Source organism: Mixophyes fleayi, chromosome 2, assembly GCF_038048845.1.
Source record: "Mixophyes fleayi isolate aMixFle1 chromosome 2, aMixFle1.hap1, whole genome shotgun sequence".
In the NCBI taxonomy this organism is placed as follows: Eukaryota; Metazoa; Chordata; class Amphibia; order Anura; family Limnodynastidae; genus Mixophyes; species Mixophyes fleayi.
This window is the reverse complement of record NC_134403.1, coordinates 253,516,838-253,544,329: the sequence shown is the minus strand read 5'-3', so window position 1 is coordinate 253,544,329 and position 27,492 is coordinate 253,516,838. Positions and strand designations below refer to the sequence as shown.

The window sequence follows — 27,492 nt, the reverse complement described above, 5'->3', positions numbered from 1 at the left end:
TTTACAGTTTTCCAGTGTTAGCAAAAACGCCTTGTTAAGGAGATCAGAAGAGAATACCCAGACTTGTTCAATCCATCAGAAGGGCAACAGTAACTCAAATAACCATCCGTTATAACAGTGGTATACATAAGAGGATCTCTGAATGCACAACAGTTTAAACCATGGAGTTGCATGGGCTACAGCAGCAGACTACCACAACGGGTCAGCCAAGAACTGGAGTCCTACAGCGAATTCTGCTCCCCAAAACTGGGCAGTTGCAGATGGGAAAAAAAATTATTTTTTATTTTGGGACATGTGAGTGTTACTATTTAAAACTATGTGCCATAAAACTTGCTTCTAGTAAGCAGCATAATTCATGAACACTAGCTTTAGTCTAGCAATCACCATCTTCACACAAATCATATTTGCTAGACAAAACACAAATACAATTGTTTCTGCTAGTTTATAAGTGTGCCGTCGCACCTAAGTGACACAAATCTGAGAAATTCACATTCATGAATACATATCCAGAAGACACGCAGCCAGGTAATTATATTATAGACGTAAACATAGAAACATGTTGTTGGTAAGCAGGCCCTTCATCTGGTACCTCACAATGGACCTGCGGAACGCGTTGTTCCTATGCGTGTGATTAATACCTCACAATATGTCTGTCCCTGGCAGCGGTAGAGGGGGTGTGGCCACACCACGAGTGCTGCCTACTCCATACTTCCCTTCCCCCAACATTCCCACCCCTGGGACAAACATAAAATTGGGACTGTCCGTTGAATCAGTTGGGAGGCATGCGATTATGCGATCAGCGGGACAGTTGGGAGGTATGCGGTTATGATATAATGATCTGGCATCAAATGTCTCATATATGCGTTTTACTTCCCAAATCATAACTTCACTGCAAAATGTTAAATCTGTTGAGAGTTGTGCAAGCTGGTATAATAGAACAAATTTCATATTGAAACAGTGAGCTGAGTAGTCTTGGCAAGTGAGTATAGAGCCGTAAGGAGAAAAATAATAGAGGTAGCCATAGATTAAAACCTTGAACCACTGTAATGAAACTGCACTGACCGTCCCCAAGCTCACTTGCAATGGAACAGCACCGCAGGAAGCCATTAAACTTGTTCACTACTGCTATAAACAGTCTACAACAACAGAAAACAAGTACAACTGTACAGTAAATGTCGAATTCTATAAAGAGGCATATGGAACTGTTATTTGGAACTATTTCTTTAAAAATAAAAAAAACATTCATAAAAATCTGCATACTTACTTCTCCCATTGTTCTTCCTTCAAGTGCAAGGGCCTGAAAATCATGATTTAACTCATCCATAGAACGCACCTAGTAAACCAATATAAATAAATTAGCTGGCCCATATTACAATTGTGTAGTAAGGGTTATGGAGCATTCTTACATAAAAAAAATATTTCTTAAGTAAAGCACGACTACACAAATGAATATAATTTTATACTGGACAACCGAGTATTTTAATTATAGGTGGCTTAATCTTTTAAAGACTACTTGTCGCCTACACATATCTAAACCTTAAACAGATATCTGAACAGACATTTACTGGGTCACAGCTATAGTTTTTTGTATATTCCCCTTTTTACACACCAGCCTGTAGTTAGCCATCTTCTGGGGAGGTATATTCTCTATTTAATCCCAATGGCTGTTTGTTAATCAGCTCAATAATACACATGCAGCAACTGGAGTGTTTAACTGAACTTATAAGCTGCCATGCTGTCTTACACTACTCTGCAGCATGTTGCAATAAAAAGGGGAAGGCGCTCCTCGCGCAGAGCAAACAATGCACTGCATGGACCAGTGATGTCACAGTAACACAAATGCCTATATTCTCAGCCTTTTAACATGTATCATTAGAACACTGTCCTAAACATATGGAGTAGGAAACTGCGCAGAAGAGGTCACGTGTTGAGTAAATCGACTGTCCCTGTTCTGGATAAGTTTGGGAACTGCCGCATGTGAAGACTTGGAGGGCCTCCTGTTGTCCACCATTGCTGTTCAACGGTTTACACAAATGTCATAGTTGAAGAGCATTAAAAAGTTTTTCAAGAGCTGTAGGTATAATCTTCCTGGAAGTCTAGGACGTATTGACCTATGTGCACAAGTTGTAGGGTGGGATTAAAGGGGGACAGGGAAAGTGGTAATAAAATTTGGGAGGATAGGCCTCCAATACTTGATGACAAGAAAAGCATCAGTGTAAAATAGAATTTGTGCAGGAAGGGGATTAGGGAAGACAGACCAAAATTAGGCATTATTTATTTATTTATTTATAACTCTGTAAGGGTGAGCAAGGAACAGCAAGGAGGCCTGATGCACCTTAGGTTTGTTACAATACTTGTTATAGTGTTTTCGTGTTAGAAGGCATGGCAGCTAGTATTAGATTACAATTTCAAGTGATCTTAGCCAAGTAGAAGAATATACCTGAATTGAGACATTACTAGAAATGCTTGTTCTAGTGGGACAGCCAAGCAGGAAAGCCCCCCAACTACTTGTGTAAATGTATAATTGTAGACATAGCTGTAGAGGTGCAGCAATTTATAAAAACCATAGTACATAAAAGGCATCAATTTACAGACTAATATATTTAGCTCTCTATTCTATATATGTTGCCATTACAAATAGCTTGCTTACCTGATGCTCTGCATGAATATTATCTCCAGTGGGCCAACGGTGCTTGCTATTGTTGTAACCTCCTCCGCCACTTCCACCAGCCCCAAGTTGCTCGCCATGTTGTCTTTGGAAGAAGTAATCCACCATTGCATCATCCTGTGAGCGCCCAGCCACACCCATTGAGCTGCCCACAGGGCTTGCGTGGGGTCCAGCAGCCAGTGCAGAATGGGTTGGGTGCTGCGGAGGCTGCTGTTGGCCCACCGGTCCAGACGTCAGGACCACGGGCATGTTGTGGTTAAGGGTGCCTTCTGTGTACTGCTTCAGGTGGGGGCTGAAGGAGTCCTGCCAGAGAACTGTTTTCCTCTTCAAGACACATGCAACGCTCATTCCACCAACACCTAATATATGAGACGAGATAAAGGGGACAAAACAATTGAATGGATTACTCGCAATAACAGCCATCTAAATGGTTGTTTAGTCTAAGTTACCGACATATTGTATTATAGTCTCAACAAGGCTTCAAGTTGGTAGCATATGAATATGCATTTTAAAAATATACATGTATGTAGAAAACACTTCAACCCCATGGATAATATTGTTTTTAAGCAAAACATCACACAATTCTTACCCCCATCTCGCACACCTTCACTGTGAAGTGCTTTCATATTTGAAGTTCAATCGCCAAGGTAAGGAACGAAGGAAAGCAAAACCTGAACAGATTGCTGACTTACAGTTAGATTACGCAAATTCAGGTAGAGGTAATATATATATATATATATTTATTACACATACACATACATATCTCTCAGTAAATTTACTAACAAGAACAAAAAAAACGGAGGCCATCAATAAATATGTATGATACACAAGTTATGGTAATATGCACATAAACTCTCGCCTGCAGCTTTGCGTCTATATTTTCACAGAATTCATCAGATTCAGAACATAATTTACAAAAGGGAATATATTATCCCATACATAAAATGGCCCTCACAACAGATTAAAAAAACAGCTTACAGATGATAAAATACCTAAACATGTAATATTGTTTGGGACTGAAAAACTTTTAAAACATTGTCAAGTACAACAGTGGCTGCACACAAAAAAATTGATGATTGATAGTTTTAAAGCATTTCGAGAGCTTCTAAGCAAAAATTCAAAAGTAATTTAAGCTTTTGAATTTGTTACACTACACAGTGTTGGTCATTTGAAGAACAGACTATTTTTGTGGACCAATGACTTTTTTTTTATCAATTACTTGATAACCACACAGGAAATGTAATATTTATTTTTATATTAAACAAGTAATTCCAGCACAATATATACATGGAATTCTTATAACCCCATGCCCTCCCAAGTAGTGTCTCTTGACAAGTAACTTTAAGTAGGGTTAACACAGTTAGAACCCACTGTATGTACGTCTGTTTTCAGTAATCCAAAGCTTCGATAAATCTCCAGCTGACGCACATTGGCTAAAGTGGCTTTGAATGGAAGGTGGGGTGGGGCGTTGCTGGAGGAAAGAGGCAATGACCACACCGGTTTATTAGATGCTAGTTGACAAGATCCCAAAACCCCACATGATTTTAGCTTTGCTGCTTTATAACACCTGATTTATTAGTATCATTGTTTATCCAATTGGGATTCAAGTAACACATCGTTTTCTAGTAGCGCAAGCACACTTGTTTAAACTTTGCCATATTTTACAGTTTTATACTTAAATTTTTCCCACCTACTAGGGCTCTATCTATCTATATCTATCTATCTATCTTTCTATCTATATATATATATATATACACACACACACACATACACACACACACTTATACATATATATATATATACATACATACATAGTAAAAAGGGAAGGCGAGAGGTCAGAGAATTTATAGCCAAAAACCGTAAACAAGGCTGACCAGTACCTGGGAATGTTCAATGGAAGAAATTGGAGCTACTGCATCTGCATAGACACGTTCTTCTTTAAACTCTAACCAACTAACCAATGTGAACGTGAAGATGGATAATATAACAGTAAATACGGTTGTTTTGTTCTCCATTCGCCAGACGTGTCTGAGAGCATCAATGTACTGGAACGACAGCCCTAGCCACATTGCTCAAGTTTCCCAATAAAGTTTACTTATGTTTGGAGATTGGAATACTTGTATGGGATAGAAGTCAGAAGCCTAGATCAACATCTCCCAACACTTGCAAATTATTGGACCACATTATTAAAACATTAGACATAGGAGCTAAGTTGCCAACTCCATGAAACCTAGGAGGAAAAAAAAAAAAAACTGCATTGTTAATTTTTTTCCCCTCACCCCAGATTTGTACAGTAATTTAAGTGCTAGGGGCTGCCTACGCCCCCATACACTTTAGTTTATCTTCAATTACATATATACTATTGAATATCATGGATTATAAAAAAAATACCCATATGTGTGCTTCTGGCATATCAAAATTGATTTCATCTGTGTAATTATGTTATCTGTTAGCAATCTTTGCAAGTTTAGATTCACAATCTCCTATAGTGATGTCATGCCACAGGTTGGCAATTTTTTTTTTTTTTTTTAAAGGTGATCGTATCTCAAGGTGTACACTGCCGTTTTAATAGGAATCGCGCCCCAGACCATTCACGCAACAATAATGCAAGTGTTTCAGGGAGAACTTCGCTGCAATAAGACATCTAAAGATGAAAGAAACTGCAGGATCCGAGAGGAATAAACACAGTTTAGGATGTCTGAGAACATACTGGCCAGGCTGAGGAAGTGACCATCAGTTATCCAAATGGACAAAATGGGGAATAGACAAGTGGCTTAACTATATCTCCATTCATACAAAACAGTGTTCTCCCCAGAATATTTTGCCAAACGAATGGCATTAAGAACTAACTGGGTGTGGGCAGTTGTATTACTTTGTAATAATACTGAAATATGTTGGAGGTTATTGGCCACACCTGCCAGGACTGACCACACTGGTGGTCAGTAGTCTAACACACTCTGCTGGCTATAGTGTTCACAGTGCCTGTTCGAATAGTTGAAACAATGGCTTATTCTACTATAATAGGACACTGGTAAGCTCCAAGAGCCGGGTGGCAACTAAAAACAGCCGGGTGGAGCATAATGGCTTGCATATAGAAATCAAGTAACCCATACTGTAAAATAACAGGTCCCAAGACCACTCTGTGCAAAAAGGGACATATAGGTCAACATAATTTGTATTTTAACAGAGGACAAAATCATCATCAGCTATTTATATAGCGCCACTAATTCCACAGCGCTGTACAGAGAACTTGCATCAGTCCTTCCCTCATTGGAGCTTACAGCCTAAATTTCCTAACACACACACGCCGACAGAGACTAGAGTCAATTTGATAGCAGTCAATTAATCTACTAGTATGTTTTTGAGAGTCTGGGAGGAACCCGGAGAACCCGAGGAAATCCACGCAAACACGTGGAGAACATACAAACGCTACACAGAAAAGACCATGGTTGGGAATCAAACTCATGACTTTAGTGCTGTGAGGCAGAAGTGCTATCCACTAAGCCACCATGCTGCCCAATTATTAAATAGGGTGCTGCCATACATTTTGTGCAATCTACAAACCAGGTAAAGTAGTGGATTTACTCGTTCATCAGCAAATATTTTAAAGCTGGGTACACACCTATGCAATTCTCGTGCAGATCACATGATTAATATTGCAAGATAGTTTACGCTCCCACAATCATGTTTTATCTTACCAAAACATCACATTTTTGGTTTTATTTCTAACACACCCACAACCAACAGCATAGGTAGATCTCTGTAGAGTGTATAGAGTCGGATTGTTTCAGCAGATTGTTATGAGGGATTAAGTTCACAGATCTGAAGGTAAATTGTTTAGCCATGCAGGGATGCTCATCGAAGCTTTTAGTCATTGTTGAAATTGTCACAGAGATTGCATAGGTGTGTACCCAGCATTACCTTGGCAGAGTCACAATTGGACCAACATCAACTTTTAAGTGGAATAACGGAGTGACAACACAGAAGTCGAAACGCTGAAAGACCAATTTTTGGAGACAATTGAGTAACTTGGGAAAATAATTCCAAAGGAACAATGCAGAAGCCATAAACAGTCCCAAAGCTGGCATTTCCCCTTTGGAGCTTCATTGTGCATGTGCCACTTCCCCATACCCAAGCGCCTATTCCAATCCCTGTTCTGTTCAAAGTGGGGACTACCGGGAAAGACACGTGGGAGTTGGTGGGCTGCCCTGAGAAAATGTGGTTCCAATATGGAAGTGATGTCTTTGAATGTGTAGATCTAAAGTGAATAGTCCTAAACCTCACTTTAAATACAGTGTTCTCCCCTGCAGCCATTTCCCAGGTGCGCCACCTGGCTGTTTTTACTTGCCACCTGGCTCTTGGAGTCCAACAAAGTCCTATAACAGAATATACTATTATTTCACCTATTATAACAGGCACTATATGAACACTACAGCCAGCAGTGTGTTACACCACTGACCACCAGTCTGACCAGTGCTGACAGGTGTGGGCAATAACCTCCAACATTTTTCATTATTATTGCAAAGTATTACAACTGCACCCACCCAGCTGCTTCTTAATGCCACCCAGCAGGAAATATTTTCTGGGGAGAACACTGAAATAGTTACATGTGCTACTTTTTGGACATGTTTAGTTTATGTCCATTTGTCAAACTACATTTTTCTTGTGCTACTTGCACCATACCTAATGAGCAAACAAAACTGCTTCTGCATGCTGTATCATAAAACAAAACATACACACAGACACAGAGACTATGGTCAATTTTGATAGCAGCCAATTAACCTACACGGGAAGAACATACAAACTCTACAAAGATAAGGCCATGGTTGGGAACATGGTGGTTAGCAGAAGTGCTAACTACTTAGCCAATCCCTGTATACAAAAATTAGGCACTAATTTATGAGGAACATGAGACATATAGGAAAAGCAGTGTACCAGTTAAGAATAACAAAGCAAAATACAAAGATCTTATACATAGAAAAAACTAGCGAACCCGTAAAGAGAACATAGGAAGGATAATAACATAGGTTAGTAATGAAAGTAGCTACATACAGATCAGTGCTCAACTGGATATCTCTATATATCTATCTATGCACACACTAATATATATATATATATATATATAGACACTACATGACTAAAGGTATGTGCACACCAGATCACCACATCCCTATGTGCATCCCAAAAGTGTTCCTTAGAGTGCAGGCCAGACAACTTCTTCCAAAACAAACTCAGATAACCATTTTTTTTTTAAATACACTTTGCTTTGTGCATTGCGGAAACAGGCAATGGCATTCCCCAAACTGCTGCCACAAAGTTGGAAGCACACAATTTTCTAGAAGGTCAATGTACACTGTAGCATAAAGATTTCCTTTCACTGGACCTTACTTGTCCAGGGTAAAGCCATAATAAAAAAATAACACCCCCAGGACATTATTCCTCTCCCACCAAGCTTTACAGTTAACAATACGGATTTGGGTAGGAAGCGTCCCCTAGCATCCATCAAATTCAGATTTGTCTTTCAGGCTACCAGATTGGAGTGACAAATCACTCTTCACAAAGTCCAATATATGTATGAATTATACCACTCTAGTTGACGTTTGGCTTTGTGTGCAATCTGAGGCTTTTGTGCGGCCACTCGGCCATGGAAACGCAATCCACAAAGTTTCCAACTAACAGTTGTTGTGTCGACTTTGCTCCCTGAGGCAGTTAGCCAGACTCCAGAAGTGAGTGGAGCAGAGGACAATTTTTACGCACTTTAGCACTTGGCCACCCCGTCTTGTGAGCGGTTGTTTCTCCCACTTCACAATAACAGCATTTACAATTGACTTGGGCAGCTTTAGACAAAATGACATCCTATGATAATGCCTCTTTGAAAGTCAATGAGCTCTTTAGTACGACTTATTAAAGTTGGACTACGGATATTGCATAGCCATTTTATTTTATGCATCTGTTAGCAATGGGTGCAGCTGAAATGACCAAACACTAATTAGGAGGGGTGTCCACATACTTTTGGCCATGCAGTATATCTGCACTCTGTTTATGGGTTATCTATAGTAATATATATTCTTGATAAATGGACACTAGTGTGATTATTTTACACAAAGGCAGTATGCCATTTGAGTGGTAATTAACTGGAGTGGATGTAGTCTAAAGCTAGGTACACACTACACTGTTTTCGTCCAATAATCGGCTCAAACAGCTGACATAGGACCGCTCGTTCAAAAGTCGGGTCAGTGTGTGCAGTCACACGATGGTCGAAAGTCTGCCCAAATGGACGATTGTCGCCTCATTTGGTTGGTCGTACTGTTTAATATTTTCGTACCAATCTCGTTTCCGCTGTGTAGTGTGTATAAACTTCCGACCGATCCACAACAGTGAGTACAAAATTACAGTCATTGCTCACGACAACATGGCTGTAAAAAGTCGCTAAAGGAACGTCCACTCTTCCCTATATTGTCCTAAACAAGGCTAGTATGTATGCAGTCCATGGACCGAGCGATCGGACCATCGGTCGCATGTAAAATCGCTTGGCATAAAAAGTTGGTTGAAATTTCTGTAGTGTGTACCCAGCTTAAGCGCAAGTGTGGAAAAAGTGCAAGTAAGCAAACAGGAATCCCAAGAAAAGTGTAGAAGTAGCAATAGTATAACATCTTCAATCTGCTCCTGTTTCTTAAGTCGTGCCATAGAAAACCAGTAGCATACTGCATGGCCATTAATAGTATATATAGTAAGAAATACCTTCCTTGTACTACTTAAGTAATGGTTGACACAGGATGTGACCACACCTCATCCACACTTTGGTATTAAAAAACAACAGAAAAAATGCTGCATAATGTAGTGTAATATGTAGAGACATGTATGTAGAAACGCAAATGTACAATATAACCAGGCGTTAAAATTGCCTGATGAGTTTAAAAAATAAAAAAAAAAGCCTATGCTACACTTGCATTTGAATATTTAGTCAAACTGTAAGCATTTTCTTTTACTCAGATGTCAATTTTTACATACGTCGAGATATTTTATAGATGGTGGTCTCTAAATGGTGGTGCCTGCTTCTGACAGGCATGGGCAAAAAGGCTTTAAAAAGAGAAAAAGGGGTTGTTATTGCTGCAGAAGGCACCACATGACTGCTTGTAAGCAACTCACATGGCACTCTCAAATCCCCCCTCATTTTTAATTGTAACATGTGTGAAACGTGTGCAGAAGTATCTGGTGATTCCTGTGCCAGGCAACAATGGACTAACCTTTCCTGTCCCTTCCTCATACTGCCTTTACGGATTTCCCATTGCACACACACACACATATACATACACCACACACAATACTGTGAAAATGTTTAGGCAGAAGTGGAAAAATGGTGCAAAGTAAGAATGCTTTCAAAAATAAAAGTGTTACTAGTTTATCAATTAACAAAATGTGAAGTCAATGAACAGAAGAGAAGTCTTAATCAAATCAATATTTGGTGTGACCACCTTTTGCCTTCAAAACAGCATCAATTCTTGCACAATGTCAAGGATTTTGAAGGATTATAGTCAGGTGTATGATTAATCAATCATACCAAACAGGTCATAATGATCATCATTTTCATATGTAGGTTGAAACAGTCATTAACTGAAACAGCTGTGTAGGAGGCTTAAAACTGGGAGAGGAACAACTAAACTCTACTGCAAAGGTGAAGTTCTAGAAGACCGTTTCATGACACCGGTCATAGACCATGAAAGGCTGAGCACAGCAACACGACAAGATAGTTATTTGGCATAAGCAGGTTCTCTCTTAGGCAAAGATTTCAATGTAGACTGGGGCTTCAAGTTGCTTCAAGCTCTTTTGAAGAAGCACAAAGAAACAGTCAACGTTGAGGTCCGTAGACGCAGTGGTCGGCCAAGCAAACTTTGTGCATCAAAAGAAAGACATCATGCTTACTTCCCTTCGAAAATCGGAATATGTCCAGCAGTGTCATCAGCTCAGAACTGGAAAAAACCTGTGGGACCCAGGTACACCCATCTACTGTTCAGAGAAGTTTGGCCAGAAGTGGTCTTTTCAAAAATTTGCAGCCAAAAAGCCATACGTTAGACGTGGAAACAGGGCCAAGGGACTCAACTATGCACGGAAACATAGGAACTGGGGTGCACAAAAATGGCAGCAGGTACTCTGGACTGAGGAGTCAAAATTTAAAATATTTGGTTTTAACAGAAGGAACATTTTTATAGCGCCAGCAAATCCCGTATCGGTTTACAATTGGGGACAAACACAGTAATAAACAAACAATGTAAAACAGACAAAGAGGTGAGAAAGCCCTGCTCGCAAACTTACAATCTATTGGATTCTTACTTTGCTGCAATTTTTCCAAACCTACCTAGAACTTTTGCACAGTACTGTGTGTGTGTGTAATTATATATATATATATATATATATATTACACAAGCTCATCTGTCTAGATGTCAGGGTTTTATTTTGATGCCCAAAACATCTTTTTTTTTTAAACAAAGTGTAGTACTCAAAGCTTCGATACCCTGACCAGGCATTACCCAATTAAACCATTATATTTGTTTGTAAGGTTCTCATTTCCCAAGCTTATAGCATAATGATTGTCATTACTAGCCGAGGAAATAGGTGCTCTTTGGATAGAACAGCTGTATTTGTTGGAACCCAAGTGATACCTGCTATGATTTGTGCCCACTATGATGAAATACAGAGGGCATGTAATTAAACTGGTGGGAGAGCAGTAGGTGCTAGGTGTACAAGAATAAATATTCACAAGCTGCCATACTAAAATTATTCAACCTGACCTATTAAAGAGGGTGTGACAGGGGAAAGGGATGTACGATTTTCTCCTCTCCCTGTTGTTAAGTCCTATATATTGGCAAGTCAGGCATGTAAAACTATCTGCATCTTTACATAAAAAACAATCTCTGTGGGAGCATACCAAAACCCATTCACAAGACTGAAAGGGGAGGCATACAATTTTTTTTTTATTTACTGAAAATAAAGCAGGTGCAGAATTCTTCACTAGAAAACACTTACACCTATATAAAGTGGATGACCAAAAAAATAAATAAAAATGTACACACCAATATAAAATCACTTAAAAAGGCATTGGGCCACTAATGCGCTGTTTGCATGGAGACTACCAATGTCTGGAATTGTACAGAAGGGTTGCATTACCATTCTTCCACCAGTCACTCAACTGATGCATGGTTGCTACTGGTGGAAAATGTTGTCTTAGACATCATTCCAGCATAGGATATATGACCTTCTCTATCACCAGATCTGAACCAAGTCAAACATAATATCATAGTCATCAAACCACTTGGCAACTAAATATACAATGTGACATTGGGTCTTGGAAGACATCCCGCCCATCAGAAAAGAACTGCTGCAACATGGAATGAAAATGATCATCAAGTACCATTAGCATTAATATTTCCTTTGAAAAAAAGGGATTGAACCAAGCCATACGAGGAAAATGTAACCCACAATACAGAACCAAGAGAACCCTTCAATGTTGGAAGCAAGCAGTCAGTGCTGTAGAGTTCTTCTGGTTGGAACTACACATGAATACATATTGTGACAATATGGCGAAGAATGAAATCACTTTTTCTTCACTGATCAGTTGCCTGCTGACTGTATTCTTTGCATCACCGGTAAGCAGTTTATTCAGTGCAAATCCACTTTGATATTTGCTCTGTGGTGCTCTCGATGGACCGTTTATTACTAAGCTGGTTGCACGCGTCACAGGGTGAATTGTGAAGTCAATTGATCTACAGTTGATTGTGTGTTTCCCCGTACACTTCAAAATTAATGCACAGATCCTGGAATATGCATTTCCACCCACTGTTGCCTTTGGATGCTGATGAGTATCCCCTGGAGTTCCATGGACATCACTTTAGACACCATTGCTCATAAAACATTAGCAAGTTGATCTGCCTTTGTTACTGAAGATCCTACAAGCCATGACAACCACCCACCTGTCTTTCAAAGCTAACAAGGTCTTCTCCTGCAGCCATAGTAATAGGCATTCAGGGCAGTCTAGCATATTTATATACGTTAGTATGTCATTTGCTTAATTAATGCATGAGCCACACCAAGTGCTTATACTGTATTGGAATTTATTCTAAAATTTACAAATTATTAGCATGGTTGCAAATGCAAGACTTCCATAAAACGGATTCTGTGTTCACCATGGAAATATGTCTACCTGGATTTTGTTCTATGTTAGTAGGAGTACCAGACAGACCACTCCATGTATAATTAATTACATATCCACTTTTTGCCAAATAGACCTAAAAACTATACATAATTTTAAGAAAATTGAACTCATTCACACCATCAAGTTTGTAACACAAAATACATTTGGGCTGATTCAATTCGGCCATGTTAGTCTAGGACTATTACTTTTAATACGGTCATTTTAACCCACAATTATGTTTGCGGCCCTGACTGGTGCGAGCAAAAATCAACGTTAAAATTACCTTACTAGCGGTAATGGTGCGCAGGCCGCATTATTCCTAGAATAACATGACTGAATTGAACCCATTATGTTGTACTAGTGCTCTTCCCACACATTAGTGTTAGTTATTCACAACGCAGTAAGCTTCATTTTTCTATGTTAAACCATATGTAGAATTTTTTATGAAGGAGTGGAGAACTGAGAGAAGGAAAAAAAAAAAAAAAATACACTGCTTTGTTTGTACCAAAACAGTAAGGTCGGAAAAAGGTATCTAAGAACTTGCACAACTTCAACTGTACCTATGTTGATGAATGCTGCATGAACTCAAAAATAGTTATCATTTCTTTTAATTACTGCATTGTCAATACCCATGATCATTCATTCAAGATGCCAAACCATCTACTATGTCAGTGGTGGGCCAATGGCAGCCCGGCAAACCTGTAGCCGCCAGCCTACAGCTCCCGATCAGACTTACTCTTTACTTTGTTTTACAGCAGAGGATAAAACAGTAAGGCAGCAGAAGAGGAAGTAGTGTTGTGTGCTTTTCCTCCTTCCTCTGCGGACGGGAAGGAGAAGTAGCTAGAAAGTATAGCTACAAGAGTCAGTAAAAGTGGTGGAAGTGTGAGAGGCATAGTGGGGGGGTGGGGTCTGATGGGCCCTTTTGAATGTTAGAGTGCTGCACATCCATGAAAGATATCAGGTAGCCCATCACTGATCCATGATGTGTATGTAAGTTATAAAGACATTTAGATTTATTTTGAATCGATAGCAAATTTTATTGTGCCTGAGTTTTCATTTCTGTAGCCAGCTACTTGAACAAGCTTGTACTATATATGAATTGATATATGACTGCTATGAATTAAAATGTGTTTTGTATATACCGGGTCATCAAAATGAAGGACTCTAGTAAAAGCCTGGACAAAAATCAGTTGCCACGGTGACAAAAAAAAAATGTAACAACCCCCATGTTGACAGCAGTAGCAATGCCTATGACCACCCCCATCCTGCACAGGAAGTGACATCCATGACAGCCTCCATCTCCAGTGTGTTGCTAAGCCTTCCTCTACTATCACTAGGATTGCCAGTGACAATTTGAGTACAGCTCTATACACAGTAATATCACAATGTGGTATACCATTTTTCTTTTAACTGAAAATGCTAGAAATTTAGTCTAATGGAGAAACTTTGTATAGTTAAATGTGCTGGTCATGGGTTGATATGTTAAACCAGTGACTTTAAAATTGCATTCAATACAAAGATGCTTACTGTCTAGGAAAACCAAAATCATATTGGACTGGAAACTATGCGTATTTTATTTCTTGCCATAAAAGTAATTGTTCAAAAAAATAAAAAAAACGTCCACAATCTGTCATTCGGGAAGAGGACAAATAATTACAGATCTATGTATAGATACTTGACAAGTGTGTCAATTTTCACTCGCAAGAACATAAAATGCACTTTAGGGGTAGACATGGGTTGGAGCATGTGATGACCACAGGGCATGGGTGTTTCACTTTAAAACCAATAATAGAACACAATATATAACCATAAGGATGGTGGATAATGGACGTTTTTAATATAGGCACATAGAACAAAACAAGGAACAATCTGTGGGTCCTGTACAGAAGGATGCAAATCGTGACAACTTGTCTTGGTATTATAATGTGCTTGCTCACTATGACAGTAAGGTTTGATATAAAGGGACATATGATGGAGGACTTTCAGGATTTGACACTGGAATTGATAAAGCGATGAAAAAATCTACCCTTTAATACAGTGATTTAAGTGGGTAAGGGGAACAAGACAACACAAGTGACATATGTATGTGTTTATACATCAAAGAAAATGAAGCAATAATAATAATAATAATAATAATAATAATAATAAAAGTATATTTTTGGGGTCAGAGGAAAGCTGGGCCGCTAGACAGCAAAAGTAGAGCTGGGGTGCACGTGGAATCAGTGGAACTTTGGGAGAAATTGGAGAATGGTAACAGAGCTGGGGGCCTTGGAGACGTGGGCACAGCATCGCTTTAAACCAAAGAACACAGCTAAAATGATGAAAATTTGGGGCAAAAGGTCACTGGACCAAAGTGCTTTCACTCCAAGAAGAGACTTAAAGAAACATTATGAATAAGGAGAGTATAAATAGATGCTTCAGTCCTGAAAATGGAACATGATCACAGCTAGGTTGATTGGGAGGAAGAAAAAAGAAACAACTGAAGAAACTTGTCAAAAAAGTATAAAAATATATACTTTAAGTGGCATAAGAAAGAGAATTAGAAACAAGTCCAAACATTCCATAAGAATCTACTGCTAGTAAATGACAGTCATATCATCTAACATATTTCTACCCCCACTCTTTGTTTAAAATATACAGATCCTCAAACTCCCACCCATTGTATGAAAATATATTCACAAGCCTAAGGCCAACAGATAAACAAATGAGTACCTCACACTGCAGGACACATCCTCACATGCTACTCCTATTCGGTTATACTTCTTGCCCTCTACTATATACACAACTATCAAATGTATATTTAATTTTAATAAAATATCAACACACACAAATGAGCCAGCAAATAAATATAAAACAAAAACAAATAAACATTGGAATACATAGTAGAACACGATTACATTCGTGAACAAGAATGTCAGGTCTAACGCAAACAAAAGATCAGTTCACACAGTATGCAATATTACAAATCAGCCACATCTCCAGCCCATACTGTACGCACCGGGCTTGTGTTGGGGCCTCCAGATGAACAGATCCCATGCTGAAAAAGTCTCACCCTACAAAACCCCCGAATATGAAACTTTAGTAGCTAAGAGATCACGAACACCAGCCCCTACACTAGTAATCGATTAATGATTGTATTTATGTCAAATTGAAGGAGTTTAATTTTACGTACTCGCGTTAATTCGCTGCCCCCCGCCTGCTCCCGTAACAATAGAGGCCTCAAAACATGGGCAGGGGGAGGACCCAGCGGCGGAGACCGGCCCCTTTTCTAACACCCGTCTCCCCCTTCCGGAGCTATAAACGCACGAAATAATGCCGGATCGGGAAAGTGTGGAGTGGCCAGCGCCATCCGGTGCCAGTATAGAGGGTATACTCACGGGCGGAGCGGGAGGATGAAGTCGGATTGTGTCAGTGTCTCTCTCAACCCCCGGAGCCGTGTCCCTACCGCTGCCTATCACTCCGACAACATGGCGGCGCACTGGGGGGACTTAGAGCCGCCTCGGTGCATCATGGGAAGAGGAGGGAGGACTGGGACCTGTGTTACCTTGGTAACCCTGGGGCCTGCTGGGAAACCAGACCAGGCTAGGAGAAATATGTATATATCTTTCATTACTTACATGTATGTTGTTAGTGATTCTGTGATTATACAGGTGTATGCTTGTACAAGACATGTACTTATATAAGTAATTATCTATTAAACAACTTAATTTAATAAAACTATTAGTATCATGCAGAAATGATTAGACAGTAATAATAACGTATGTATAGATTACTTTAGCAAAGCACACTGCTTATGATCCACTAAAACATTTTGGAGGTAGGCTTCTGGGGCAGAAGTGTCAAGTTTTATTTCTTACATGTTTAACAGACAAAAAAAATAATAAATTCAACTATTGAAAGATTAAATAGATATTTTTTTAGTTGTTGTTCCTCTTGTCAAATCTCCGTATCATCTACATTTTGTTTTAAATCTTGTTTTTTTATGTAGCTGTAAAGAAAATGTTTTATATATGTATTTTTGTCTAAGTTTTACCCCATTCCTTAAGTCCTATTTATATATGGGATAATGTACCCCTAATGTAAATTAATAAGATACATTACACAAAAGGGGAGTTTCAGTTGCTGGCAATATGCTTCACCGACATCACCGCAATACCTGTCTGCGCAAATTGCCAGCCAACACAGTAGAAATCTCCGCTCATTTTTCTGCGCACCTCTTCGGGTGCAAGGACAAATGGGGGGAAATTCCTGCCAAATTGAATCTCCGCCAAAGTATGCTAATACATGTATAAAATGTAAATAATAGCTATAAATAGTGAGTTCTTAGGAAAACTTGTATTATAAGGCATAATGCGCTACCTACTGTCAATTATTACGAATATTATAAGTCACCTCTCTTTTCTTTGGCGTGCATAAAAGTACCAGCCTAGACTTTTGTACTTCTATATGGTGACAGAACTTCTTGTTGGCTTCTAAGATCCCTATAATTTGCAGTATGAAGTAATCCTATCTGTTATAAGTCACTAAGGAGTTCCGTGACCATATAAAGGCACAAGGACTCCTTTCAGCCCCCGGAGCTGTGTCCCTACCACTGCCAAGCATTGACTACATCACGGTGCACTGGGGGACTTCGATCTGTCGGTGCTTCATGGAAAGAGAAGGGAGGAATGGTGCTTTTTACAGGTAACTGATATCTAAGGTTACTTTTAATATCTATTATAACTTAGGGGGAGTGTTAAAACTGTCGGCAACTCCAGAACCTAGTAAGAGAACTAATACTCGGCTACAATAATCTATGGCTGAGCTGTCTGGTGCATTTATCCCCAGATGTGCCCCAGCTTTATTGTTGTCAATTTGTAAGATACCACATTGCCCTGCAGCGCTAGACAGTGAGGAAAATGGCATAAATAAAACGGATATACAAGATACACAAAGTAAATAAAGATGAGAAACAAAGTGCAGGGGGAGAAAGTTCAGTCTGATGGTTTAGGGCAGGCCTGTCCAACCTGCGGCCCTCCAGGTGTTGTGAAACTACAAGTCCCAGCATGCCCTTCCAGCTATCAACTGGTTGTTTACTGGCAAAGCATGCTGGGGCTTGTAGTTTCAGAACATCTGGAGGGCCGCAGGTTGGACAGGCCTGGTTTAGGGGAATGAAGATGATGAAACAGTGGTTAGGAGATTTGGTTGCATCTTGGGCAAGAAAAAAATGTAGTCTAGCAATATTACAAAGGTGTACACAATAGGACTGCAAGGGGGACTGGATGTGAGGAGGAAAGCAACGGCTGGAGTCAAGGGTGACACCAATGCAGTGGGTTTAGGAGGCTGAAGAAATTATGGTGTTAACATTTAGGGTGATTTGAAGGGAGGTGATAAGCTCTATTTTGGTCATGATGAACATTCCGGTAGCAGTGGGACATCCATGTGGAATTGGCAAGATCTAGAAGAGGTCAGGGGAGGAGAGGTAGCTTTGTGTGCCATCAACATAGAGGTGGTACAGGAAACCAAATAAGCAAGTTAATTTGTCAGTAGAAGTATACAGTGTTTGTTTTGTTGATTGTTAGGAACTGTGGATTCTGTGGCGCCTTATAAATTTACTAAGATGATGATGGTTCTATCTTACTGTGTATAGGCTGTTTGAAAATGTCTTTGCACAAAAGAATAGAGGAGCAAATGATAAAATATAAGGTATTGTCATAGTACTGGTCAAAGTGTTTGAGAACACTTCAGGATAAGGCATCAATGCTCCCTTTTAGTGCAGGTGTGTGCAATGATTTTATACATGGGTGCCACAAGCCAAATATAGCGGTTTCGCTTTGCTTTGTCAAGGCATGGGAAAGCCACCTTGATTGGTTAGAAGTGGTAAACCCATATAGGGTTTAGTCGTAATGTTTGATTAGAATGATTGACTCTAAGGGGTATATTTACTAAAATGTCTGTTTGAAAAAGTGGAGATGTTGCCTATAGCAAACAATCAGATTCTAGCTGTCATTTTGTAGAATGTACAAAATAAATGATAACTAGAATGTTATTGGTTGCTTTAGGCAATGTCACGAACGCCCAGCCTGTCCCAGATACAGCAATCTGAACAGCTGGCCGTGACTGGCGTCACCCTAGTTACTTAGCAATGAATACACCTTTTCTGCCACCACAAAGGATTTATTATGGTGTCCTTAAGTTCACCAAAACCACGTGTTAATGTTTCACACTTAAATCACATACACATGTAAGATGAGCCTCCCTGGGCTTCGTAAGTCCACAAAAAATCACAGAGAACACACTAGATTCAATTTATTTAATTTGAAAAATGGTTCCAAGGCTTAGCTACAAAAATGAAGACATACAATATGTTTGCACAAATAAATTTCAGGAAATAGCTACTTACTAGTTAAGACCTGGGGGTAAATGTATGAAGCTGAGAGTTTTCTGGCGGGTTTGAAAAACCAATCAGATTCTAGCTATCATTTATTATACAAAATGATAGCTAAAACCTGATTGGTTGATATAGGCAACATCTCCACTTTTCAAACCTGCTGTAAAACTCGTAGCTTGATACATTTACCCCCGGGTGTGTGAGGGAACACAATTGAGGAAAATGAGACATTTCAGTCTTGACAGACCCCCTCATGAAAATGCACACGGTATTGTCTAAGGCAGAAGATTGTAAACCTTTTTTCCACATAGCTCTCACCCCACACCTTTTGGAGGGGTGTGGAACGGGTCGTCGATGATGGTCACACCGATACAGAGGACACCTACAATAAAAAACGACTTAAGGAAAAAAGGACAGGTAGAATGACAGACTTACCTTAAAAACGACTCTGCAGATCTCCGATGCCAACAGAAGGATGACAGCACCTTCTTCCGACTGTCCAGGTCTCCGGCAGCACTGTGTGATGTCAGTGCACCCTTCATGCCTTTAAATTTAAAGCAGCAATGCAGTGTCCCTGCGGGGACACTGTTTAAACAGTGTCCCTGCGTAGTGTTGACATTGCCAGTTTAGATTTAAAGTTTACAACTTTGGGGCTTCAAACTCCTCAGATGTCTATCTCTCCCTGGTGTGGCTATTTTCAACAGATTAATGACACTTGCATAAGTTCAAACTCATGTCATCTAGCAAAGCATACAGTGAGATTACATTACAAGGTTACATAAAATATTCACATTGTCATATATGAATTCAACAGAAAATAACAAATAGTCATTAGATTTACTACATAATCATCACACCTCTCCCTAAACCTAGGGCACGGAGAACTGTGACCTGTTACTGTCTCTCCTGCCCATTCACCACTTCTGCCCCTTGGCGCAAGAGGCCATCTGCGTTTCCATGTTCTGCGCCCTTCCGGTGCTGAATGGTGAAGTTATATTGCTGCAAAATTAAACTCCATTTCAAAAGCTTTCCATTATCCCCAGAAACTATATTCAGCCAGCTTAGAGGATTATAGTCTGTAATAATGGTGACATTCCGATCATACAGGTAGGGCTGTAGCCTTTGCAGTGTCCATACGATGGCTAGGCACTCTCATTCAATGTGAGGTGGGTGGTAGAAACCCTCTTGGGAGGGCTTACCTTGGACATCTGCTCTTGGTTTTGTTGATTTGAGGGTTGGTGCTGCCTTGACGGTTGTTCCGGGTGTTCCAGTTCCGGTTGTTGTTGGTTGTTCTCTTGTTTTTTCCGTGGCGCAACCTGTGATGGAAATAAGATGGGGAGTGGGGGGGGGGAGGGAGGAGAGAACAGGCGAGAAAAGTATACACGATAACAGCGAGAGTGGTGGCTCTGCTGCAGTGGGAAATGTTTATAGCTTGTTTTGCAGTTTTTGTTTACAGCTCTTTTGCTTTGGTTTATAGCTCTAATTCCATGTATACTAAGGTGATCTAAGGAATTCTCAGAGTTAGTAGCACTATGGGGTGTGGCGGGCACGGGGGGTAGGTTTGCCCTGAGTGGGTTTGGGGTTAAAATATAGCAGGTGTACTGCTAGCTTGTGTGGAGGCTTGCTCTTCTGTATTTATTTAAATAAATACAGCTAATGGGTGATCTAGTGGAGCAAGTTTGTTTTGGATTGTCTTAGAATGGTGTTTGTAAATCTGAATTGGCGGTGTGGTGAATACAATTAATGTAAGAATGGGAATGTTATGGGATATGTGTAATGGTATGTGCTATAGTTAAAGTGTGGGCTCTGCTATGTGTGGGGATAGAGAGGCTGTAAGTGAGGGGGATATGTGTGGCTTAGGGCTCAATGTAGTGCAGATGGAGGGTGTTATAGCGTTTCTGCTTAAAGTGCTCTTAAAAGGGCAGTTCTTGTGTTGCTTGGTGTGGGATGGCTTCTCTGGGCAGGTTACCTCGGTTAAGCTATAAACATTTCCCACTGCAGCAGAGCCACCGCTCTAGCTGTTATCGTGTATACTTTTCTCGCCTGTTCTCTCCTCCCTCCCCCCCCCCCCCCCACACTCCCCATCTTATTTCCATCACAGGTTGCGCCACGGAAAAAACAAGAGAACTCTCATTCAATGGTAACATACGCCACCTCCCAGGGGAGTAGTTTTCTACTTAGGAAAATGATAGGGTGCTCCTCCCCCTCCGCTGTCTCCTTGCTAAGGACAGCTCCTAGTCCATAGTTAGATGCGTCGGTCTGTACTATAAATCTCCGTATGAAATTTGGGGCCCGTAGCACAGGGGAATGGGCCAGAGCAGATTTCAGAGCTGTAAATGCATTTTCACAATCCTCTTTCCAATTAACCACCTGTGGTAACTTCTTTTTTGTTAAGTTAGTCAGAGGTTTGCCTAGGGTACTACAATGGGGCACGAACTTTCGATAATACCCAGCTGTACCTAAGATAGACTTGACCTGCTTTTTCGTGGTAGGGGTCGGCCACGCCGGGATAGCCTCTACCTTGCCTGGCTCTGGGTGGAGGGTACCTCCCCCTACATGGTGCACCAAGTACTGCACTTAACACATGCCAAGCGGCCGCTTTTCTGGCTTGATAGTCAGACCTGCCTCAGTAATTCAGCCTAACACACTATTCCCAGGTCTGGCTGAACACCGCAATGTCATCCAGGTAGGCAACTGCATGTCCCTTCTGGCCCTCTAGCAGATCATTGACAGGCGCTGGAAGGATGTAGGGACATTTTTCATTCCAAAGGGCATGACCGAAAACTCAAACAGCCCAAATGGGGTGATAAATGCGGAGCACTCTAATCAGTTCCCAGCTGTTCTGAGATTTGGACCCAACTTTCCGTTACCACCACTCTGCCCGCTACCCAGCAGCTCTGGGCAGTGTGATAGGCCAGGTGGGATCCATCCACAGCAACCCTGATCTATAGGAAGAGGTCAGGGGTACCAGCCCAGGTACACCAGTAATGGGGTACACTAGCAGCGTTAGTTACCCAGAAGAAACCTGGTAGTGCATGCCAGTAAGGAGTACAGTGGTGGCAGCATCTGTAAGCCTCTCCTACTGCGGTTAGAGGGCACATTTGGGATAACGAAAGGGAATGGTGGCAAAGTAAGCCCAGCCAGTTCCCAGCAACAACAGACAGGATGGCATAGGCGGTCCATCCTGTTACACTCTCTCCTTGAAGTTCTTGATGATCTGATAAATGGTTGATTTAGGTGCAATCTTACTAGCAGCAATATCCTTGCCCGTGAAGCCCTTTTTGTGCAAAGCAATGATGACTGCACGTGTTTCCTTGCAGTTAACCATGGTTAACAGAGGAAGAACAATGATTTCCCTCCTTTTAAAGCTTCCAGTCTATTATTCGAACTCAATCAGCATTACAGAGTGGTCTCCAGCCTTGTCCTCATCAACACTCTCACCTGTGTTAACGAGAGAATCACTGACCTGATGTCAGCTGATCCTTTTGTGGCTGGGCTGAGATGCAGTGGAAATGTTTTTTTGGGGATAAAGTTCATTGTCATGGCAAAGTGGGACTTCGAAATTAATTGCAATTCATCTGATCACTCTTCATGACATTCTGGAGTATATGCAAATTGCCATCATAGAAACTGATACAGCAGCCTTTGTGAAAAATAGTGTCATTCTCAAAACTTTTGGCCATGATTGTAGACCAAACCGTGGATAGCAGCCCCATACCATTATCCCTCCTGTTAGCAGTCGGCCGCGGGCACCGCCGTGACTCTTACCTTTTAGCCTACACGCGTCCCAGCCGTCGCTATGACGACCGGGACGTCACTTCCAGTGTCTTCCCAGGCAACAATCGGGATGCTGGGGAGCTCCTGCTGCCGCGCCCGGCTGTTTGACAGCTGGCCGGGCGCGTGCGCAGGTCTGTACAGGGCCAGCAATTCAAAGCTGTCTATGATCAGCCACTTAAAGCTGATTAAGGTTTTAGTTTACTGCTGGCACTCTCTAAATATCATTGGCTGTAGGCTCTGCAAATTAACTATACTGCTGCTTGGAACACATTCTGGACTGTGTTCTGATTGGCCATCTGTACTATTTAAGGCAGTGAGGACTGAGCCTCACTGCCGGTTATAGCGCTCTGTTTCAGTATTGCTGTCTGCTCCTGTTCCTGTCTTTGGTGTTGAAACCTGTGATTGATTACCCGTGTATGACCTTTACCTGTTCCTGGATTCTGAACCTGTGCTTCTGATCCTGATCTATTGCATGTACCCGGATTCTGAACCTCTGCTAGTGACCCTGACTTATCGCTTGTCCCTGGATCCTGAATCTGTGCCTGTGACCTTGACCCTTCTGCCTGTACCTGACATACCCTCTGGTGCTCAGTCCAGGCCTCTGATCTCTGGCCTGCCGCTAATCCGTGTGCTACCTCCCTTACTTGTGCACTGCCGTGTTAGCATAAACTCATACTACTCTAAGCATAAGACCTGAGGGCACCCGAGTACCTGTGAGCGTAACCGGTCTCTACGGGAAAGGCGGCTGCTAAAAGTGAAGACCTCTTCTACCTGTTCTATGAGTTTATGCTGCACTGGTGACCATAACACCTCCTCAACCAAAGTTCACAGTTGGCATAATGCAGTCAGGCAGGTAACGTTCTCCCGGCATCCGCCAAACTCAGACTCATCAATCTGACTGCCAAAGAGAGAAGCGTGATTCGTCACGCCCCAGAACATGTTTCCACTGCTCCACAGTCCAATGTCAATGTGCTTTACATCACTCCGTCCGACACTTGGCATTGGTCTTCATGATGCGAGGCTTGCATGTAGCTGCTCGGCTATGGAAACCGATTCCATTAAGCTCTCGACGCACAGTATTTGAGCTTACATTAATGCCAGTGGAATAGGTAGTCCATCCTGTCACAGTGACCAAGTGTGTTTTTCCAGGTTTCCCTGTAAAATGGGACTGATAGGGCTGTAGCATGTCAGCTAGCTGCTCTAGCAAAGAGAAAGTCAGCTCTTCACTGCAGTGGGCATCTGCTAGGCCTGCCTCTAGCAACGGCTGCTAAAGCCACCAAGGGGTTAGATTCCTGATCGCTCTTATGCAGGCTACACACAGTTAATACACAAGCTTCCCTTATCTCAGGACAGGGGGTCTGTAAAGAGGGGTTAGATTGCAAAACAACACAATTTACCATATTGTCGTCAAACACCTCTATCAGTACATGAGCTGGAAGAAGGGGGATTATAGAGACTGATTCAGAGTCTGTGTTACCTTCAGGCATCTCCCTCCCCCTCCGGGGTTAATTCTGAGGACTTGGCCTGCACTGCTTGCTGACATGTAAACACTGCTACTTCAGACAGTTTACAAATTTCAGGTACACTCAGACCTTCCCTGTCACATCCTCGCTTACACATTTCATGTACAATGGAACCTACATTTTCCCTGTCATATTCTGGAACCTGGGTACAAACAGGGATAATCTCAGCAGATCCTAACACAGTTTCAGGAACATTGTCACCTGTCCCTACCTCATGAGAAGCGGTCAGTGGAAAAACAGGTTTAGATTGGTAATGGTGACATTCAAACATTACACATCTCACTATTAGGGGTTTCCAAATTATCCCCAGTTACATCTGGATCGTCGCATAAATCCACATAATTGCAAGAGTTAACACTGGCACCAATAAAGGCCATTTTCCCAACAAATTATATCTACCGTACTTTCAAGATGGGACTGACTGACCCTCTTTGTCACTTTAGAAAAACTGGGATCAGCGTTTTGTTCTGTTTTAAGTGTCACTTCCAAGCTTGTCAGTGTTGCACACAGCATGAGGTCGTTCATTCAAATCACTGCCTGCATCTGCAGCTTCTACAGTGAGGGAGGGGGGTGGAGGGGGATTAGTTTCTAGTGAACATCCCTCCACTCTTTCAGGGGTTAATGCACAGCTCCACTGTGCTGCTCTCCAGGTCACTACTACTATTGGATACATTTTCACACTTTGGGTCACCTTCAGAACTGGGCACATGTAAATCGATCTGACTACTTAAAACATTAGCAGACATAGTATCACATTTAGGCACAATCTCTCACATTTTGTCCTGATCAAATTCACAACCTAGGTTATATAAAGTGTTAGTTTCTCCAACAAGAGCATTATCATCAAACACATTGACACATAAGCCCTCCCTCTGCATCACAGATACCTGCAAATCTGTATGAGTATTCTTAGCAGCACATGAAATTTCATTACATATTTCTGCAATTATTTTATGCTGTTTAGCAGAGTTCACCTGGGAAAGATAAAGCTTAGTTTGCACCAGTGCATCAGAAATGACATCACTTTCATTTATATATGCAGCGTGCATCCTTCCCAAATCAGTCCCCAACAGTACCGTGGTAGACAGATTATCTAATACCCCAATGTCTCATATTCCTCTGCCAGATCCCCAATCTAGGTGCACCCTGGCTAGGGGTACTGCAGAATATAGGCCCCCCCACTCCTCGTACAGCAGTAGTCTTCCCGGGCATAATGTTCTCTGGGCTTACTAGAGCTGGATGTACAAGAGTCAGGTCTGCACCACAGTCTAACAACTCAAGTGCGACTTGGTGTCCTACCTTAACAGCTTGCAGATTGTCTCTGGTGCGTTCTTGGGGTCGTCCTGCACACTAGCTTTCCTGCCGGGCCCTCCACAGGAGAAGTTGTTTTCTTCTTTCTGGGGCAATTGACACTGATGTGCCCCACTTCATCACATAAAAAACACCTACAGAAATTGCCAAAACAGGTTTTCCCCCCGTCCCCCAAAAGGTGCAGCAAGAGCTAGTTTGATTGACGGGGAACTCAGGGGTGATCCTCCGATTGCCTCTCTTCCCACAAAGTTTGCCCTGGCGCTCCCCAACTCTTCTTCGTTACAGGAGCCCTGGTAATTGTGTACTTGTCGGCCAGACTAGCAGCCGCTTGTGCTGTCTTAGGGTCATGATCCACAGCCCATTCCCTCACCTCAGCTGGGCACAGTGAGAGCAACTGCTCCTGGAGAATAAGATCCTTTAGCTTATCATAGTCCAGTACCTGCAATCCCTCAATCCATTGATGTATCATGGATGATAATTGCGCTAACAGTCCGGCATAGTTATCAGTGGGACTACGCTTTGAGTGTCGGAATTTCCGCCGGTAAGCCTCAGAAATTATGTTGAAACGAGCTAACAAAGCTTTGTTAATTTGCGACATAATCGCCGTCCAGTTCCCGGGGAAGGTCTGCAAATGCTTCTAAAGCTTTCCCTCTCAGTCTTGGGGTAAATAGCTGGCCCACTCACTGGGGTCCTGTTCAAACTGTCTGCAAATCCTTTCAAATCCCCTTAGTAACGTATCAAGGTCGCCGTCTTATTCCAACACTTCTTCCAACAATTCTTGGAGTTGCTGGATCAGCCACAGGGATGTTGCAGGATCGGCATCCTTCAGCTGCTTGAGAGCAGTGTGAAGGTAACTCTCCAGGGTAGACTCCTCACTTGGTTCAACAGAGGTATTTGTGGTAATGTCCAGTGCTACAAAACAAGTAATCACCTGGCGTTAAACCAATATTTTCACACTTAATATGAAATCAACAATTGCAGCTGTATAGGGATAGGTGTCGTATCCCAGTAAAAAAAAAAAAAAATACTACAGAAGATAACATAGAGCCCTGAGAGGAGACCTCATAAAGTGTATATCAAACGATACATGTGTATCTATTTGATAAATAATATGAATATCCAAGGCAATTTTAAAACACTTTAATATAAAAACATATAAACCCTTTAACAAAATATACAATCCACAAATAAAAAAGAAGCAAATAATGCCTCACAAAATCAATTCCCTAAAACAATAATGCATTGTGTAAATGAAAATCCATAATGAGGGCAAGATCCATGCGTCAAAAAAGGATATCCAACATTATCAGTAATATAACCCTGATGTTTGGTTTTATAAAACACAGTACTGAGAAGAAATTTGTACTTGTCGGAGTTCTGAGTCTTACTAAGGACCTTAGTGCATATTTAGGAGATTAGCAAAATTGTATCGCACTTACAGTCTCCCTGGTAGGTCCGCAATACTGCTGCGAGTCTCGCACTGACTCCTCCATCCCCGATGGTAACGATCTGCAAACTCCGATGGTGAAGACAGGTGCGCATCTGTTAGGAGTCCGAGTGATAGAGGGTAATGCCTAGTTGTTTCCTAGTGCAAATGATCTGTTCCAATGAAGATTGGCGTTATGAGGATATAAACGTGGATCAAACACTCTAC

The 27,492-nt window shown here is 41.4% G+C and overlaps 1 protein-coding gene across 7 annotated transcripts in view; it reads right to left on the bottom strand.

The window, feature by feature from the left end:
* The window catches only part of PUM1 (pumilio RNA binding family member 1), a 56,609-nt gene extending 40,238 nt beyond the window's left edge, over positions 1–16,371 (bottom strand). For 5 of the 7 annotated variants that reach the window (XM_075195895.1, XM_075195898.1, XM_075195899.1 and 2 more), the window contains exons 1-3: positions 16,235–16,371; positions 2,651–3,027; positions 1,265–1,333 (exon numbers count right to left, since the gene is read on the bottom strand). In XM_075195895.1, coding sequence (XP_075051996.1) covers positions 1,265–1,333; positions 2,651–3,016 — 435 coding nt within the window. In that variant the 5' untranslated portion in view covers positions 3,017–3,027; positions 16,235–16,371. Of the gene's footprint in view, positions 1–1,264; positions 1,334–2,650; positions 3,028–15,855; positions 15,989–16,029; positions 16,138–16,234 lie in introns of those variants that run through there. The other 2 variants (XM_075195897.1, XM_075195896.1) reach the window with 2 other exon arrangements.
* Positions 16,372–27,492: the final 11,121 nt, after the last annotated feature.